Source organism: Eufriesea mexicana, unplaced genomic scaffold (assembly GCF_001483705.2).
Source record: "Eufriesea mexicana isolate 0111107269 unplaced genomic scaffold, ASM148370v2 scaffold3653, whole genome shotgun sequence".
NCBI lineage: Eukaryota > Metazoa > Arthropoda > Insecta > Hymenoptera > Apidae > Eufriesea > Eufriesea mexicana.
The window spans coordinates 244,155-260,026 of NW_016911671.1; the positions used below are offsets into that span (position 1 = coordinate 244,155).

At 29.5% G+C, this 15,872-nt stretch overlaps 5 protein-coding genes across 8 annotated transcripts in view; 3 read left to right on the forward strand and 2 right to left on the reverse strand.

Annotated features, from left to right (window-relative positions):
* The window catches only part of LOC108551108 (uncharacterized), a 3,487-nt gene extending 2,465 nt beyond the window's left edge, over window positions 1–1,022 (reverse strand). Inside the window, exons 1-3 of the mRNA XM_017905136.1 lie at window positions 923–1,022; window positions 657–858; window positions 131–231 (exon numbers count right to left, since the gene is read on the reverse strand). Of these exons, the coding sequence (XP_017760625.1) occupies window positions 131–231; window positions 657–758 (203 nt within the window). The 5' untranslated portion in view covers window positions 759–858; window positions 923–1,022. The remainder of the gene's footprint in view (window positions 1–130; window positions 232–656; window positions 859–922) is intronic.
* Window positions 1,023–1,847: 825 nt separating this feature from the next.
* On the forward strand, window positions 1,848–4,800 carry Ir76b (Ionotropic receptor 76b). Its single transcript, XM_017905107.1, has 9 exons — window positions 1,848–1,932; window positions 2,342–2,406; window positions 2,657–2,833; window positions 2,919–3,145; window positions 3,267–3,376; window positions 3,456–3,649; window positions 3,755–3,860; window positions 3,967–4,156; window positions 4,308–4,800. The coding sequence occupies exons 1-9, from the start codon at window positions 1,860–1,862 to the stop codon at window positions 4,798–4,800; spliced, it is 1,635 nt and encodes a 544-aa protein (XP_017760596.1). The 5' UTR covers window positions 1,848–1,859.
* A 975-nt stretch (window positions 4,801–5,775) lies between these two features.
* On the forward strand, window positions 5,776–7,281 carry LOC108551097 (uncharacterized). The gene is made up of 3 exons (XM_017905124.1): window positions 5,776–6,241; window positions 6,322–6,991; window positions 7,077–7,281. Exons 1-3 carry the CDS (start codon window positions 5,776–5,778, stop codon window positions 7,279–7,281), a joined length of 1,341 nt encoding a protein of 446 aa, XP_017760613.1.
* Window positions 7,282–7,547: 266 nt separating this feature from the next.
* Window positions 7,548–11,529, reverse strand: D12 (YEATS domain containing 2 homolog D12). 2 transcript variants are annotated; one of them, XM_017905089.1, is made up of 5 exons: window positions 11,471–11,529; window positions 11,001–11,304; window positions 8,097–10,762; window positions 7,934–8,007; window positions 7,548–7,792 (listed from the first exon to the last, which is right to left on the reverse strand). In XM_017905089.1, the coding sequence occupies exons 2-5, from the start codon at window positions 11,083–11,085 to the stop codon at window positions 7,675–7,677; spliced, it is 2,943 nt and encodes a 980-aa protein (XP_017760578.1). In that variant the 5' UTR covers window positions 11,086–11,304; window positions 11,471–11,529; the 3' UTR covers window positions 7,548–7,674. The 2 variants fall into 2 exon arrangements, with proteins under 2 accessions (XP_017760578.1, XP_017760579.1); XM_017905090.1 differs by having other exon boundaries at window positions 11,001–11,135; window positions 11,471–11,500.
* A 424-nt stretch (window positions 11,530–11,953) lies between these two features.
* Duba (Deubiquitinating enzyme A) lies at window positions 11,954–15,862 on the forward strand. Of its 3 annotated transcripts, XR_001890452.1 has the most exons (13): window positions 11,954–12,450; window positions 12,548–12,640; window positions 12,909–13,000; window positions 13,248–13,381; window positions 13,563–13,708; window positions 13,777–13,932; window positions 14,010–14,166; window positions 14,246–14,457; window positions 14,550–14,669; window positions 14,743–14,898; window positions 14,975–15,161; window positions 15,287–15,745; window positions 15,830–15,862. XR_001890452.1 is itself a non-coding variant. In XM_017905084.1 (12 exons), the coding sequence occupies exons 1-12, from the start codon at window positions 12,313–12,315 to the stop codon at window positions 15,430–15,432; spliced, it is 1,737 nt and encodes a 578-aa protein (XP_017760573.1). In that variant the 5' UTR covers window positions 11,954–12,312; the 3' UTR covers window positions 15,433–15,856. The 3 variants fall into 3 exon arrangements, 2 of the variants coding, with proteins under 2 accessions (XP_017760573.1, XP_017760574.1); XM_017905084.1 differs by having other exon boundaries at window positions 15,287–15,856; XM_017905085.1 differs by having other exon boundaries at window positions 13,569–13,708; window positions 15,287–15,856.
* The last annotated feature ends 10 nt before the right edge of the window (window positions 15,863–15,872 follow it).

A 15,872-nucleotide genomic window follows, 5' to 3' on the forward strand; every position in this document is an offset into this window, starting at 1 on the left:
ATTTATAATATAATATTGTATATATTTATCATATATAATATTACAAAATAAAGCTGGATATAATCTTATTCTTACATATTCTATAATTTTTCTAAGTAAATTTTTTTTGACATAAATAAAACTAACTTACATAAACCTAATTTTTAAAGCCTCAAGGGCTTCATGTGTTTTATATTCATCTTGATTAGTAAATGTCTTGCCACAACCTCGTTGTTTACAAGTATATACTTCCTAAAAATATAATTTAATTAAATATTTATTATAAATAATCTTACATAAAATATACATAATTTTTACATATACGCGCGCGCGCCCCCCCCTCACACATACACACGCGCGCGCGCGCACGCACACGCACACACACACACGCACGCACGCAAACTTAAATTTCTAATATTGTAATTTTTGTTAAAAATTTCAAAAACGTTAATTAATTAACAATAATCATCAAATCTTTCTCTGTATACACAATATAACATAAAATTACATTATTTTACTAATTCTGTTCTTCTTCTATTCTTTATAGTATTATTTTTTACCAGTAAAGGCATTAACTTTAAACATAACGAAATAAGTTAATAACTACAGATAAACACTGAACGATTTGTTTTGAGTTAGGGGTCATTGAACCCATTAAGTGGATCCGGTGATTTTACCTTTTTTGGGGCTATTTCTTCAATGGTACGATTCCTAGACACGAATTTGATGACGCTAACTTCAGCAGGCCTATCTGTACAGGTATCCGTACCTTGGCCCATCCTGGCCAATATGCAAGAAAAACGATGAATAATGACGCGTTTCGATGCTCACATAACCTGCACTCACCAACAGGAATTCAGAAGGGAATTTTTCTTGCACCTTGAATGAAAGTCCCAAATACACGATCATTTTCACGAACGGGACGCTTTGTCGGGCTACTTACCAACAAAGTGCACTCCCGTTCGTGCCGAAATACCTTCCCTTTTTCACCTCATATTCTACAACTGTCAATAATATCAATCATTTGTTGTCATTTCAATATACTCAAGCTACTTCATCGTAAATACATATTCACCATAGTCTTTCTGTCCACCATTATCACGAATTTCATGTCGACAGTCGGTTGAGAACCACTGTAGTAGGATGCACCCTTCGATTTTTATTGTACCTATGTTCATATCAGTTCAAATTAACATATCGATCATAATATCGATAGTACTCCTTTCGATGAAACATTTATCGATTTTTAAAATATAATTTTTATCAATATTTGATAATTATTGTTTTTTATAAATAAATTTCATACTGAAAATTTGATAATTATATATATTCAGTAACAGAAATTGATGGATTATGTAAACTCTCTTTAAATATATATCTATATTACATTTCATGCATTTTTAATTTCTCACAATAAAAGACAAAATAAATAGTTAATGAATATTTTTAATCTCTATAATCAAATTATTCACCAATAATTGATAAAATATCGAATGATATTATCTTTTAAGTTAAAAAGCAAATTCTGAAAATAATCTATGTTGTAAATTCAAAATGATTATACAACTATTGTACAACCTTTTTCTATTCAGTTTAAAATATAATATACATTTTCAATTCGTTTTTATATAAAACATCCACCTATTGAAATAATAATTTACATAAATTTAATCAATTTATATATTCATCGTACTTGCAGATGTTAATATGTTAGTCACTATATAAACGTTGGCCGTGTTATTATTAGTCAGGATGTGACTAGTCAGACGATATCGATTTATTCAAGTATCTGATTTTATTGCGAATGTAAACTCTACTATGATGATCCACATTTAATTAAAATTCTCTAAGATAAATGTAATTGCTGTTTCCGTGGAAGAATGCACATTTTCTTGTTACTTTTTGCAACACTTTTTTTCACTCAAGAATGTACTTGTTATGTTCGCGGTAAAAGTAAGTCATTATGATTCGTTTCCCAACTCTTTATCACATGACAATATAGAATAAATTATACTTTTACATATTCTTATCATATCTCCCCTTTTTTAAAATGGGAATTAATTTATCTGTGTATTAATAATTTAAAGAAAAATTTATTTATTTAATAGATCTTCATATTTAAATTATAAATATGAATTAGTTGATTAATATGTTCATCATAACTAATTTTATGATATGAAAAAGTTGTTCAATTATTGCAATTATACTTAATGAACTTTCATTGAAATCGTAACAACATCTAACAAAATCCACCAAAAAAAGCAAAACTGTGATAAAGTATTAAGTAAATAAAAAATACAATATTTAATTAATTATAATTATCAATATCTCTTATTATTTTCTATTGTTACAAATAATGTAGCAAATGACAAAAATAAAGAAGAAGAAAGTCCTATGCCATCACAAATAACAGTAACATCTTGGAATGTAAGTTTGGTAAAAAATTCAATATATTCTTTCTGTTTTCTTTTTTTTTGCACGAAATAACAAAATAACAGTATTAATGTCTTAAAAATCTCTTTTTGAAAAAAGAAAAAATTCTGAAAAATTTAATTTTTACAAATGATAAAATTAATAGATAAAACTGTAAGATTATCAAAAATTCAAAAATATCGTGTTAACACTTTTCTATTATGACAATGGGAGATTAAAATGCATTATTTTTGTTTTTTTGCAGGATATGCCCTTCTCAGGAATTGTACTGGAAAATGGGAAGTGGGTTGGTAAAGGATATGCCTTTTACATTTTCAATTTAATTAGCTCAAAACTGAACTTTACATATACTATTATTCCACCAAAGGAACATATTTTGGGTAATGAAAGTAATGGTATTCTTGGTTTACTCTATGAAAAGGTATCATTTAAGAATTTATAATGTAATAAAACGAAGAAATTAAGATGAATACTTAGTTATTAAAAAATTTTATTTTATTCTATAGAAAGTAGATGTTGCTGTTGCATTTCTACCTGTATTATCAGAAATGCGGCAATATTGTTCATTCAGCACTGCACTTGATGAAACAAAATTAACTGCTGTGATGAAAAGACCTCAAGAATCAGCTACAGGATCTGGCCTTCTAGCACCTTTTGAAAGAATTGTCTGGTTGCTGGTTTTAGCGTCACTAATTTTTGTGGGACCAATAATCTATCTTTTTGCAAATATGAGGTTTCTGAAAAATTTGTTATTCCGAAGTTTTTCATATATAAATATTGGCTTAAAAGCTGTTTAAGTTCCTTAGATGTTTTTTAAATTTTATATTGACCTTTAATTTGACCTTTTAATTTAGAGCAAAATTATGGCACGATTCGACTTCTGAAAATTTCAGTTTGTCCTCCTGTTTCTGGTTCGTTTATAGTTCTCTTTTGAAGCAAGGAACAAACATTGTTGCTATAACAGGTGAAGTATATTAACTAATTTTAAGTATACATTATTATTACAATTTTTAACAATTAATTGTAATTTTATGGAATTGCAGACTCAACACGAATGCTTTTTGCTACCTGGTGGATTTTTATATTGATTTTAACGTCCTTTTATACGGCGAATCTTACCGCATTTCTTACAAAGCCTCAATTTACATTGTCTATTAGTTCTTTACAAGACATCGTTCATAAGGGATACAGTTGGATCACTTACAAAGGACGTATAGTTGATTTTCTTCTTTCTCAAGTAAGATATGAAAGAATTTTCATAAATCTTCAATACCTAATTGGATTATCATAATTAAAAATTATAATATATAAATATAATAGTGAAATATTAATACATTTCCAGAATGAGCAAAACGACCTAAGTTTATTGAATATAAGCAAATGGCAAGGAAAAGGTGTTTTTAAATATTATGAACCATCAAAAATTATATTAGAATCAGTCAGTACGAGTATGTATTGTTTTAAAGTATATGTAGAGGCGCCTGTAGGAATGCAACCCAACCTTTAGTATCGTACGGCAGGCATTTTTTTTATAAGGTTCTTTTTTCTTTGTAGGAAGACTTTTTTTAGCAGAGGCACATTACTTGCAAACTTTAATATTCAAGGATTACGTGAATAAAACTCGCCATCGTTTAGAGCATAATTTACGATGTACGTATGTTATAATGCCCGGTGGTATTTTAGTAACTAGTCGTGCCTTTGGATTTTCTCATGGCTCAAGTATTGAAAAACATATTAATAAAATGTAAGTGTTAATTATTATTTAATTAATTGATTTAACTATAATTGCTTTAAATCTTGTTTAATTGTGATTTAAAAATAAAGAGGATGTTTACTAGCTATAGTAAAAATATTTTAGAAATTTGTTAAATCAAAAATTTATTATCTAATTTTAGATTGTTAAGATTAATAGAAACTGGAATTATACAACACAGAAAAGAAGAAGATCTTCCATTAGCCGAAATCTGTCCAGTTGATCTCCGTTCGAGTGAAAGACAATTACGAAATACTGATCTTCTTCTGACATACAATGTTGTAGTGGGTGGATATACAATTGCTACTATTATATTTTTATTTGAATTAATTTATGCGTTTATATCATATCGTACACAAAATAGCAAAAAACAAGTATGCAGTCATCTTCCTTATTATGCTCCAAAAAAGAAAGCACAAAATCCTTCAAATAACAATATTCCTGTTCAAAATTATATGAATATATTAAAAAGAAGTCCACCAGCGATCTGTCAATACCCTAATAATATCTTTGTGCAAAGAAAACAACAACTTATTAATGGAAGAAGTTATTACGTAGTTACTGAACCAGATGGTGATCAAAAATTAATTCCTATCAGAGCTCCTTCTGCTTTTTTATTTCAGTACGCAGCCTAGTCGTATTAATCTTATTATATATCGGTATTTTTGGATTATAATATAATTAAATAATAAAAATAACTGGTTCCTAAGCAAGAAATTAATACTCAAGGAATAAGAAATTAAATATCTAAATCTTGAAAAAATTTTAAAATTGAAACTTGAAATCTGAATAAAAAATTTTTACATTATTTTGTCTTTATAGAAGTTTAAATAAAATTATTAAAATATACATTGTTAATGATTATTTTACAATTTATTTCTAATATAAATTTTTGAATTTTCCAAGATTTAGTAACTAAATCAAGCTCTGTTGCGTTTGCGCATAAACCTTAATGAGTAATGTGAAAAAGAAGCATAACCTTTATAATTTTTCATATTTCTAATTGTTAAATTTTTTAACTTTTTTATTGCTTAAAATCTTAATCAACAATGACAATAAACATATATTTGAAGATTCTTAATGTCAATAATATTAAATTTACAACGTTAGTAGGAATTTTATTTAGTAAATTCTATTTGTCTGTAACAGATTTATTAATTTCTTACACAGTTGGTAGTACTGAGTTTAAGATTGAGAAAAGTATAAGTTAGTAAACAATACAAATAGTAAATTGTTTCTTGAATTGCCCGGGCGTTTTCATAAATATCTACGTTTTTTCTGTATTTGTAAGATTTGTTGTTAATATTTAAAGTCAAATGTAGCCGATTATGTCTTTTGTCTCTTTCTCAGAAAATTAATATAACAAAATTAATAACAGAGAAAATACTGTTGGATAAAATAAAATAATATAATATAATAAAGTACTTTCCTATCGTGTCTGTTACTAAGCTTAAGATAATTCGTAAAATAAATTTACATATTACTTTTCTGATATTTTGAAATGAATCATTTTTAAATTGCATAAACGTTTTTATTTCAAGTAAAATCATTGTATTATCATTGTTTTGCACATACTAACAATGAAATGCTTTTTAGAAATAGGGAGTGAAATGGCTGAGGAAGAAATCTGTGGATTTTTAGATGTCAAGTTCTGTGGTAGTAAATCTAAAGTTCATAAGGTTAAAAAGAGAACATTGGGTACTTGGAAGGTTTGGAAAAGACATTGGTGTTCTTTTCAAAAACTAGGTTCTGAACTAGGTGTCAGAGTACACCTTGATTATTGTATTGGAAATGATAGCATTTCTTCATCAAATGATAAAGAAAATTTCATAATAATACCATTGGATACCAATATTTGTCGTACTCAATCTAGATCCAAACAATTTGCTTTTGGTATATTTCCTATCAAAGAAAGAAAACCATTGATCTACCTAGCTGGTAACTCAGAGACAGAGTCACAACGATGGATGGCAAACATTAGACAATTATTAAGACCTAGAAAACTTAAATTTGCACCAGGATCTTATAATATATCTATGGTTGATAATACGCATTCAAGGGCATCAGGACTAATAGGTATTTAAATTATTGTATATATGAAATTCTTAATATTTAATTTGTACTTTTTAATATCTAATTACTAAAATATCTTTCAGGACTCTATGGTGATTTAATAACTAATACATTAGGAGTCATCATAAAAGATATTCATTCTGGTGATATAATAGAAATTTTTGAATGGAAAGAACTACATCAGTTTCATTTGGTTACAGCAGGACGACCAGAAGATGTTAAATGTATCTGTGTAATTCATACAACAAAGAAATTCCGTGCTGGAATTGGTGAGCTACATTTATTTTGTTCAGAAGCTACTAAATTGTTACAAGATTTAGTAACTCAGGGCCATGGTCCAAGACACAAACAAACCAATGGAAGACCTTTGAGTTTAAGTGAAGGTGATATTAGAGCAATATCTCGTGATGAACTGTCACGAAGTTATTCAATAATAAATGAAAGAATGGAATTGAAAATGCTAAGTAAAAGGAGAGAAAGTAATGAAAAATATGAAGAAATAAGTTGTAAAATGCCTAATAAAATGACAGAGGATGTTTATCAACCAGAGCCATATAGTCATCATGTCAGAAGGTATTCTAATATATCTACAACTTCTGGGATTTATGAAGAAATTCCAGATGAAACAAATAGGAATACAGCAGCTGTCTCAAGTTTCTACATGGAGCATCTTTTTTGTAATCTACAATCAGAAGAACCACCACCTTTGCCTCCACGACAAAGGTGTGCTTCAGAGTCCATGAAAGGAAGCAGGTTTGTATTTACACAATTTCTCTCAATGCAAGATTATATTTATTTTAATTTCCATTATTTGATATTTATATTTTTCTTTTTTAAGGTTCCAAGATGTTCGCATTTCTGGACCTAGTAGTTTACCTTTAACATCTCATAGAAACTCTGTACAGATTGAAAGAAATAATTTAGAATTCCAAAGAATAATGGACGAGTCTAATTATGTTCCTATGTTACCTCAGTTGAAAGATATCACATTATTAGAAATGCAAGCAGCTCTACAAGAAAATGATTACGTTATTATGCGATAAACAGGACATCAAATGCAGTAAACAAATTTCCGTGAGAGATCTGTTAATATTTACTAATCTAATATTTGATCTCTTTTCTAACTGCGCTTTTTTAAAAGCATATAACAATATTTGGAAAAACATATAAAAGACGAAGCATGAAATTCGATTTTTTGCAGAAATGATAGAGAAGAGGTCAAAAACTATTGTAAATAAATACCATTGAAGACCTATTCGTACAAAATTTGATATACTTTATTCAAAATTATAAATTTGTACATGTGCGAGGCTTCCGATTTCGGAACTATATTGGAGCGTATTGTTGCAGTTGACATATATTACTTAAATATGGCAGAAACTTTCTATTTTTTTGATAAATATTCTTTTAGCCGTAATTAAACTTCTCAGTTCGAACTAATCCATAACTGTTAATCGATACTTTGAGCCTAATCCGTGATTTGTAAAAATATCAAATTCTTCGCGATTTGAAAGAGCTCCACGTACATCGTCCAAAATGATGACCTTTGGATATCTATAAATGAAACAAAAAAAAGACTGTCATAGTTCCATGATATATATATTTATATTTGACATTTGCATCATAACAAAGAGTTGTGAATTTTATACGAAATATATGTATATACAAGTAGTTTGATTAAAAATATATATTTACCCATTGTCACTACATCTTTCCCAAGCTTTTGCCAAAGACATTCTGACTAAATCTTCTACAAGGCATTCAACAGCCTAGAAAAATTTAAAATATGTCAGAAATTAAATGTTTTATTCATTTTTAAATTAAATATAAAAATAAAAATAAATAAAATAATTCGTACCCGCATTATCATTCGACCTGCAGCACAATGTACGACAGTGGGTACAATTTCTTCAGAAATTAGTTTAATGCCAATTTCTCTGGCAATTTCACAGACGAAATCATAAAATGGTACTAATTTTGTCTCAAGTTCCAATACTATGATTTTTGTATTTGCAAACTCCTTATTTTCTTTTCTTTTCTGTAGTCTTTTCTTATTTTCTAATGCAATATCAATATTTACAACATCAATCTCAATGTCCAACTCATTGAAGTAATGTGAATTATAGTCACACAAATAATCATTTGATTGAGCTGGATAAATTTGTAGCCATTTGCAAAAAGCATCAGGTTCTGTACACGTAGAAACGTTCGTGATACTTGCAGAATCGGGTAAACTTTTCTGCTGTTTTATTGACCGAATATTCAAATTCGGACAAAGAGGCGTATAACCATGCAACCTTGTCCAAATCATTATTTCCTTAATAGTCCATAATTCATCCTCTGTGAATGGTCTTTTCTTCAGAAAGTATCGTATCATTCTTGCTCGATTCCATTCACAAGCATTTCGTTTTGCAACAGTATAGCTAAAGAATTCTTCTTCGCTCGTACAAGCATAAGGATGAAGTCGTCTGTAGTCAGAGTCAGAAGCATCTCGAGTTATCATAGGCATTCTTCTAACAATAAAACGCAGTAGGCCTTGAATATTTAGAATATTTGCAGTCTCAATTGCTCGGAAAACCTCGTCGTAAAATTCCTTTTTACTTTGAAGCTTGTATTTATCCTTGCCTAAAGTGATTTTTTGACGTGATGACTTGAATTCTTTTAATTCTTGATTGTTTGATTTTAACATTTGTTCAGTAGTTGATTCTTTTTCAAAATGAGAGAAAAGATCATTAAATGAGTTCTTTTTTTCTGCTATTTTTAGTACTGGTACATTGGAATTTACATTTAGGAGAATACTTTTAGAAACTTGAAATTTTAATCCCTGTTGTACTTTAGGATTTCGTACTTGGATTGTAGTTTCTGAATCGAAGGGTTTCTTCAATAAACTAACACCGCGTGAAGCAGTTAAATTTATCTTTGATTTTACTGAATCGCTATTAGTATTACGATTACGATCATCCGTACATGGAACTGCAATATCCACAGGAATTGTTTTATTGTTTTGAAGAACTAAGACATGTTTATTTCCAGATGGTTCAAACAATGGAGGAATGGAAATTTTCAAAGGACGAAGATTTGGATGAACTTTGGAACAACTCAGTGGAAGTACTTTCGACGTGATTCGACTAGCTTCATTTAACAAAGGTATGTTAGTTAATTCTTCTTTTATTTTTAAGTTATTTAAATCTCCATTTAATAAATATTCATTTGTTATTATATTATTAGTTTCAAGAACCTCCTGTACGTTTTCTTTCTGCTGACAATTTACTGTGTCAATCTTATTTAAGGATGAATCAGTTGATATTGTTAATGAATGATCAATAGTTAAATTTCTTTCAGAATTATTCAAGTACTTTGAACCACAATAGTCATGATCAAGTTCTATGTAAAATAACAGTCTTCTCACATTTATTAAATCTTTGTTAATTTTTATATCTTTTGGGGATTCTTTTTTCACTAAATCATCGCAGTTCTTATCTGTTATATTTAATGTTTCATTTATGCTATTACTCATGAGATCACATATGAGATTATCGTCTTCATCATTTTCTAATTTCACCTTACAATTATGTTCGCTGTCATTAAAGTCATAATCAGTAAGCCTATTTGTATTTCGTTTACAATTTCGGGAATCTGCATAGATCCATATATCGACGAGTGTCTCAGATCCTAAAGTTTGTAGACCAGTGTAAGTGCGATCTAACTTCAAATAATGAATTATATCCATAGGTTTATTCAGAGCACTTTTAAAATGCAGTTGTACTCTTAGCGGGAATTCACCCCAACCACGTCGTGAAAGACAAAATGGTGCTGATGTAACTTCCACAACATCATTAGGTCTATAACTAGGATGTAGAAAGAATCGGACTTTGTTAACAAAATCATTGATATCAGGATTCTCTTTATTTCCTCTAACATACATTGTCCACTTGTGACTAGCTGCATCTTCTCTCCACTCAGGAGGAATCCATTTTGAAATATTTCCAATAATTATACGCTTTCTCACTTTGTGTCTAATTCCTCTTGATGGACATTGAGATTCCAGGACTCCGCTGTTTGGTGGAATATATCGAGGAATTTTCTTTGGTCGCGACTCTTCATCTGTTTCATTGCTCCTTTTCTCTAATCGACAATTCTCAGAAGTTTGTTCTGTTTTTACTGTACCACTGTTAGTAATATTACATGGAAATATTGAAGTTAATTGTGGTGCTGTGAAACAACTTTCACTGGTTGATGCTGATATGGGAATAATTGAATTGTCAGATGACTTTGGTGTTTTACCAATCAATTGTTTTATTGCAGGATGAATCTGAGTTTGCTTTGCTTCTCCATTTTGTGAATTCTGACATTGTTTGCGATTATAAAAATCAGCTACAATGACATAACGCAAGAGATGAAGGACTTTTGATGCCCTGTGTAATCTGTTTTGTATCTCTAGAACTTCCTTTTCTTTTGTATTAATTTCTTGAGAAAATTCTTTTTCAATAATAGCTGTTATTTTTCTTGCAGTACTACTTCGTGCTAAAATAAAATAAAATAAAATAAAACAGATAATAATGATATTAGAATAAAATAAGTACAAAAACTATTACAAATAAAATCCTTAGAATGTTTCATTTTATTATACTTTATTAATTTTATCCAATTTGTAACAATAACGTTTTAATATTAATAATAAAACAAATGGAGTACAAACAGGTTAAGTAAAAGACTTCCAAATAGAAGTATCATATAAATTTGATCAAAGTTTTGATATTACCATTTTCTTCGTAAATTCGTTGATGTTTTTCATTATTTGCAGCGGATGGCCCGTAATCGGGATCTTGATCTCTTAAGGCACTCATTTACCATACTCGTTTTCGAACGTATAATAAAATGGAAAGATGCTTAAAACCTATTTTATCATAAATATGCGATATTTTATGTATAGTAAAAATCTTTCATAATCAGCAATGTCAGTTTTCTATCATAATACTTGTTATAATTTAAATGATGAATATGTGCTCCTAATTTTGTTTTGAAGTACCCTTAAAATGAAGGGTTGTAAGTGTCGATATGACTTTCTATAAACAAATAATAGAGGTTATATTTCCTTATTTCCTACGGTATTTTATTTCAGTCAATGTTACAAATTACGTTGCAAATACAAAATTGATTGCACATTTGACAATAATTATTTTACATGCATTAGTCAAGTGTGATATCATAGTGACAAATATATATACATACATATATCATGGTTCGGTTTCTATACCGTCCATATGTTACCTCATGATGTTGAAAATTTCAAGGAAGCGTGACAACATATGTGAAGTATGTTATTAGTATTATATACATACGTAAAGTTAGCTTAGTAACAACAGGTGTGTTTCATAGTAAAAGAATTTGATAAACTTTACTACTGCTTGTTCAAAAGTGTTTCAAAAAAACTTTTCAGTTTTATTAGTATTTTTCATTGTATCAGAATATATGAAAAAAAAATTTATATTGAATATCGAATTCAATTTTTGTATTTTTGAAAATTTACCGTGTCAATTTTCATTTAATTAATTGAAGTATGTGTCATTTATTTATTAACAATACAAATTAAATATGAATCTTAATTACACATTTTGTACTTTTTAAAACAATTGATAAGTATCTAGTGCAGGGACTTTGACAATCTACAATAGGGAAAATGTGCAATGTCAGATTGGTAATAGATAGCCTGGTAGTGTGTGCAAGTGTAGTCATGGCTGTCTGACAAAACATTCGAAATAACAAGAATTTATATAGTAGTTGGTTATCAAAAGTATCATGTCGAGTTTCTTACGAAGAACAATACTGTCCTGATTTAAATTCCGAAGAGTTTATTAGTGACATAGTAATAAAGCCTCCATTCAAATCTATGTACATCGAGGTGTACTTTGTAGATATTGTTGAGAATAATAATAAATAAGTGGATAGCAATTGTGGATCAGGAAGGAAGTACGGAGTTCAAGGCGCAGTGAGCGTGAACCTACAAGGTTCTCTTCTGAAATCTTGTTAAACGAACGTCGCGTCTAACGACCACCGACGATCGATTACGCAAGATGACCATTCTGTCGAAGAAGAAGACGAACGCCTCAAAAGATAGACGAGAAGGAGGCAGCACTTCCGAAGTCGATGTTCACGGAGTGCAAAACGAGCATAGCTCCGGATCCATCGCACTACCTAATAGCCCATATCAGGTGAATGAATATCCTCATTGCAGCTATGCTACTCGCACAATACTTGCATAGTAGTTGCAAGAGTGAACCTTAAACGACCTTTTGCGAACCGTGACAGGTACGTGCAGCGAACGGTTTCGCGGTCGATCTACACGGGGTACAGACCGATCACGGATCTGGTTCTATCGTTCTTACAGGAAACTCGTACGAGGTAAGAAATGTGAAAAATTGGTACATTTTTTTAACACTTATTTTTTTCAATCAATTTTTATATTAATATCTTCAATGTTCTATATTGTATAATTAATTATCTACAAAAATATCTATTTTTTTTTTTTATAGAAAATCATTGTTTATTAATTGTAATTAATTATGATTTATAAAAATATAATTGTAATTTGCTATGTATAATTTTCTGTGGTCAATAAATATATATTGTAATATATCAAACACTTGTTTTATATACTCTTGTATTAAAGTCAAGTGTAGATCGTCGAGAAGATAAGCATTTTGAAGAAGGAAGTGGTCCCAGTCATGGTAAACGTCACAGGCAACGAGCAAGTCCACACAGGTACTATATAAATGAAAAAATCTATAAATATTTAAACATTGTTTTATTAATTTTAATATCTATCATTTTATCAAAATGTAAGCATTTATATATGTAAAATATTTTATTATTTTTGTTATAAGTTATTTAGAGTTTATTTTGTCATTTTATTACATATAAAACTCAGTATGTATTCCTCGATTTGTCTGTTACATTATATTTATAAATTTATGTTTCATTTATTTTAAATGGAGTTTTTATATTACAGTGGTTGCATTGGAAGAAATTCACGTTCAAAACGTGAAAGAGAAAGAGATAGGGGTCGAGAAAGAGATAGAGAAAGAGAAAGAGAACACGAACGACAAGCTACACCTCCTACTGCTTCTTGCAGTGGCTTACAAGGTTCATATTTATAATGTTTTTTTAATCAATATATTAAGTTTATCATATAATATTAGAACAAGCATAAATTAATTTATAAATTATGTCGAAATAGGTTATTGTTAAAATGTTTTTGATATAAAATATAAAACATTTATTAAAAATATTAAAGTTAGATAAAGTAATAGTATAACTTACTTAGCTACAGATGGTGGTGTCATAGCCACCAATCGAATGGCTATTGGAGCTACTGCAAATTTAGAACATGAATCAGCTAATGGTTATAATAGTGGTGATGAATATACTGGCAGAACTGGAAATAATCTTACATTAGCTGAGTGGCAAGAGGTTAGTTGAATTAATTAAATTCAAATAAAATATTTTACTTTATTTATAATTATATTTTTCGTATATAGCGTGATAGGTGGTTTGAGAAACGAATGCGGAAAATGGGATTTATTGTCAAAAAGATGGGTGAAGATGGAGCATGTCTATTTAGAGCTGTTGCAGATCAAGTTTATGGTGATCAAGAAATGCATGGTGTAGTACGGAAACATTGCATGGATTATATTGTAAATATTGAATTTAATGGTGATCAAAATCCATTGTGGCAGAACAAATTTATCAATTTTATGATATAATTTTCTAGGCATCCAATCAGGAGTTTTTTTCTCACTTTGTAGCAGAAGATTTTAGCACATATGTAGATAGGAAACGACAAGAATATGTACATGGAAATCATATAGAGATGCAAGCAATGTCTGAAATGTATAATCGTAGCATTCAATTATATTGCTACAGTACTGGTATGTATTAATATGCATCTACACAAAATGAATTAAATTATATATATAATAATGTTATTATTATTGTAATTGTACACAGAACCAATTAATATTTTCCGTACAATGGTTGAAAGTGATAATGAACCTATACGATTGTCTTATCAACGTGGTAGCCATTATAATAGCATAGTAGATCCATATAAAGCTACAATTGGTGTTGGTCTTGGCCTACCGTCATACAACCCCGGAGCCGCAGATCGGCAACTTATATCAGATGCAGTACGTCAAAGTGAAGAATTGCATATTGAACAGGTGAAGAATTATTGTAATTGATTTTTATATTTAAAATTATTGTAAACTTAAAATTTCTATAATAAATAAAAAGAACACTTTTTTGTGTACAGACAATGTTAGAAGATAAAATAAAAGCAACTGACTGGGAAGCAACAAATGAAGCCATAGAAGAACAAGTTGCCAGGGAGAGTTATTTGCAATGGTTAAGGGATAATGAGATGCGAAAAGCTGTAAGTTTTGACTTACCTTTATTCATTGTTTTGGATAAATAGTACTAAAGCATTGTTCCATGATTTCATAAAGCGATCAGCCAGTAGCAGCAGTACAAGTACGGTAACAAGTGCGCAACACAGTCACGCGCATTTTCACCCTCACGGAGGTCGTGGTCAACAACGTAGCCACACTTCTTCTCCGACCACGACTCAAACTAGCCAAGATAATTTGCGTAATTCTCCAAAAGTCTGTTTTGTACTAATGTTACTAAGGCAATGTAATTTATGTATTACGTTTTGTATGTTTTAATTTATAATTTCAGATAAACGATTCGGTGAGGTACAATAAAAGATCTCCGCAACACCAGTCAGCCCAAGGATCTAGTATGTCTCATCTTGCTTCAGACTTTGAATCGAAAATTTCTCAAGAACCTGTGCCAGGTAGCAGTAAAGAGGTTCATGCTTCTCCGGACATCTCGTTATTCAATCGTCTTCCTCCTGAAGTATTTGGTAAAAAATATAAAACATTAATGCCTATATTGCCTATATTATCAAATCATAATTCGACATTAATGAATAATTTTGATGAATAAAAGTAATTTTTCTTATATAAAAATATGTTTATATATTGTTAGGTTTAACTGATTGGGAAGACAGTGATATACTCACACAAGTTCTAGCTACATCACAGCAAGAATACTTGGACAGCTTAAAACAATCACGGAGTTCTACCTCCTCTGGAAATGATACTAATAATATATTAGATTCCAGTAATAGTTAATTTTTAAAATTGTTATTGATAAAGTTCAAAGAAATACTGAAGCTAAAGTATATGCATTTGTATGCAGCGTTTTTCATAGGATGTGATATATCCGAAAAATAAGATAGTTGTAAATCAAAAAATGAAGCAATTCTTAGTGTTATCACATGGTCATTAGTCACTGAGAGACATTGATAGTTATGTTGAATGCATGCCTAATAAACTTAATTATCGGCAGCAAACCGTGTCACATTGATTTATATTAAGATCATCAGTACGTCAAAACTGATTCGAGCTGAGATATATACCGAATTTCTAAAGAAACGGTTGGATTGTAAGTTTACAAAGTACTATCATAATATATTTATAAGATTTAAAATCTTAATAAATGCGTTAATGTAAGTCTAATATTTTATAGTAGCACAAGAACAGTATAAAACATCAATACCCCTGTTCGATAA

What these genes read in the sequence shown, in the direction of transcription:
- Ir76b (XM_017905107.1), top strand. Translation starts at nt 1,860, where the DNA reads ATGCACATTTTCTTGTTACTTTTTGCAACACTTTTTTTCACTCAAGAA. An exon ending in TAACAGTAACATCTTGGAAT is followed by an intron (nt 2,407 to 2,656) that starts GTAAGTTTGGTA and finishes GTTTTTTTGCAG; the next exon opens with GATATGCCCTTCTCAGGAAT. An exon ending in TTGGTTTACTCTATGAAAAG is followed by an intron (nt 2,834 to 2,918) that starts GTATCATTTAAG and finishes TTTATTCTATAG; the next exon opens with AAAGTAGATGTTGCTGTTGC.
- LOC108551097 (XM_017905124.1), top strand. Translation starts at nt 5,776, where the DNA reads ATGGCTGAGGAAGAAATCTGTGGATTTTTAGATGTCAAGTTCTGTGGT. An exon ending in AAGGGCATCAGGACTAATAG is followed by an intron (nt 6,242 to 6,321) that starts GTATTTAAATTA and finishes AATATCTTTCAG; the next exon opens with GACTCTATGGTGATTTAATA. An exon ending in GAGTCCATGAAAGGAAGCAG is followed by an intron (nt 6,992 to 7,076) that starts GTTTGTATTTAC and finishes TTCTTTTTTAAG; the next exon opens with GTTCCAAGATGTTCGCATTT.
- D12 (XM_017905089.1), bottom strand. Translation starts at nt 11,085, where the DNA reads ATGAGTGCCTTAAGAGATCAAGATCCCGATTACGGGCCATCCGCTGCA. An exon ending in ACGAATTTACGAAGAAAATG is followed by an intron (nt 10,763 to 11,000) that starts GTAATATCAAAA and finishes ATTTTATTTTAG; the next exon opens with CACGAAGTAGTACTGCAAGA. An exon ending in GAAAGATGTAGTGACAATGG is followed by an intron (nt 7,793 to 7,933) that starts GTAAATATATAT and finishes TTTCATTTATAG; the next exon opens with ATATCCAAAGGTCATCATTT.
- Duba (XM_017905084.1), top strand. Translation starts at nt 12,313, where the DNA reads ATGACCATTCTGTCGAAGAAGAAGACGAACGCCTCAAAAGATAGACGA. An exon ending in CAACGAGCAAGTCCACACAG is followed by an intron (nt 13,001 to 13,247) that starts GTACTATATAAA and finishes TTTATATTACAG; the next exon opens with TGGTTGCATTGGAAGAAATT. An exon ending in ATTATATTGCTACAGTACTG is followed by an intron (nt 14,167 to 14,245) that starts GTATGTATTAAT and finishes AATTGTACACAG; the next exon opens with AACCAATTAATATTTTCCGT.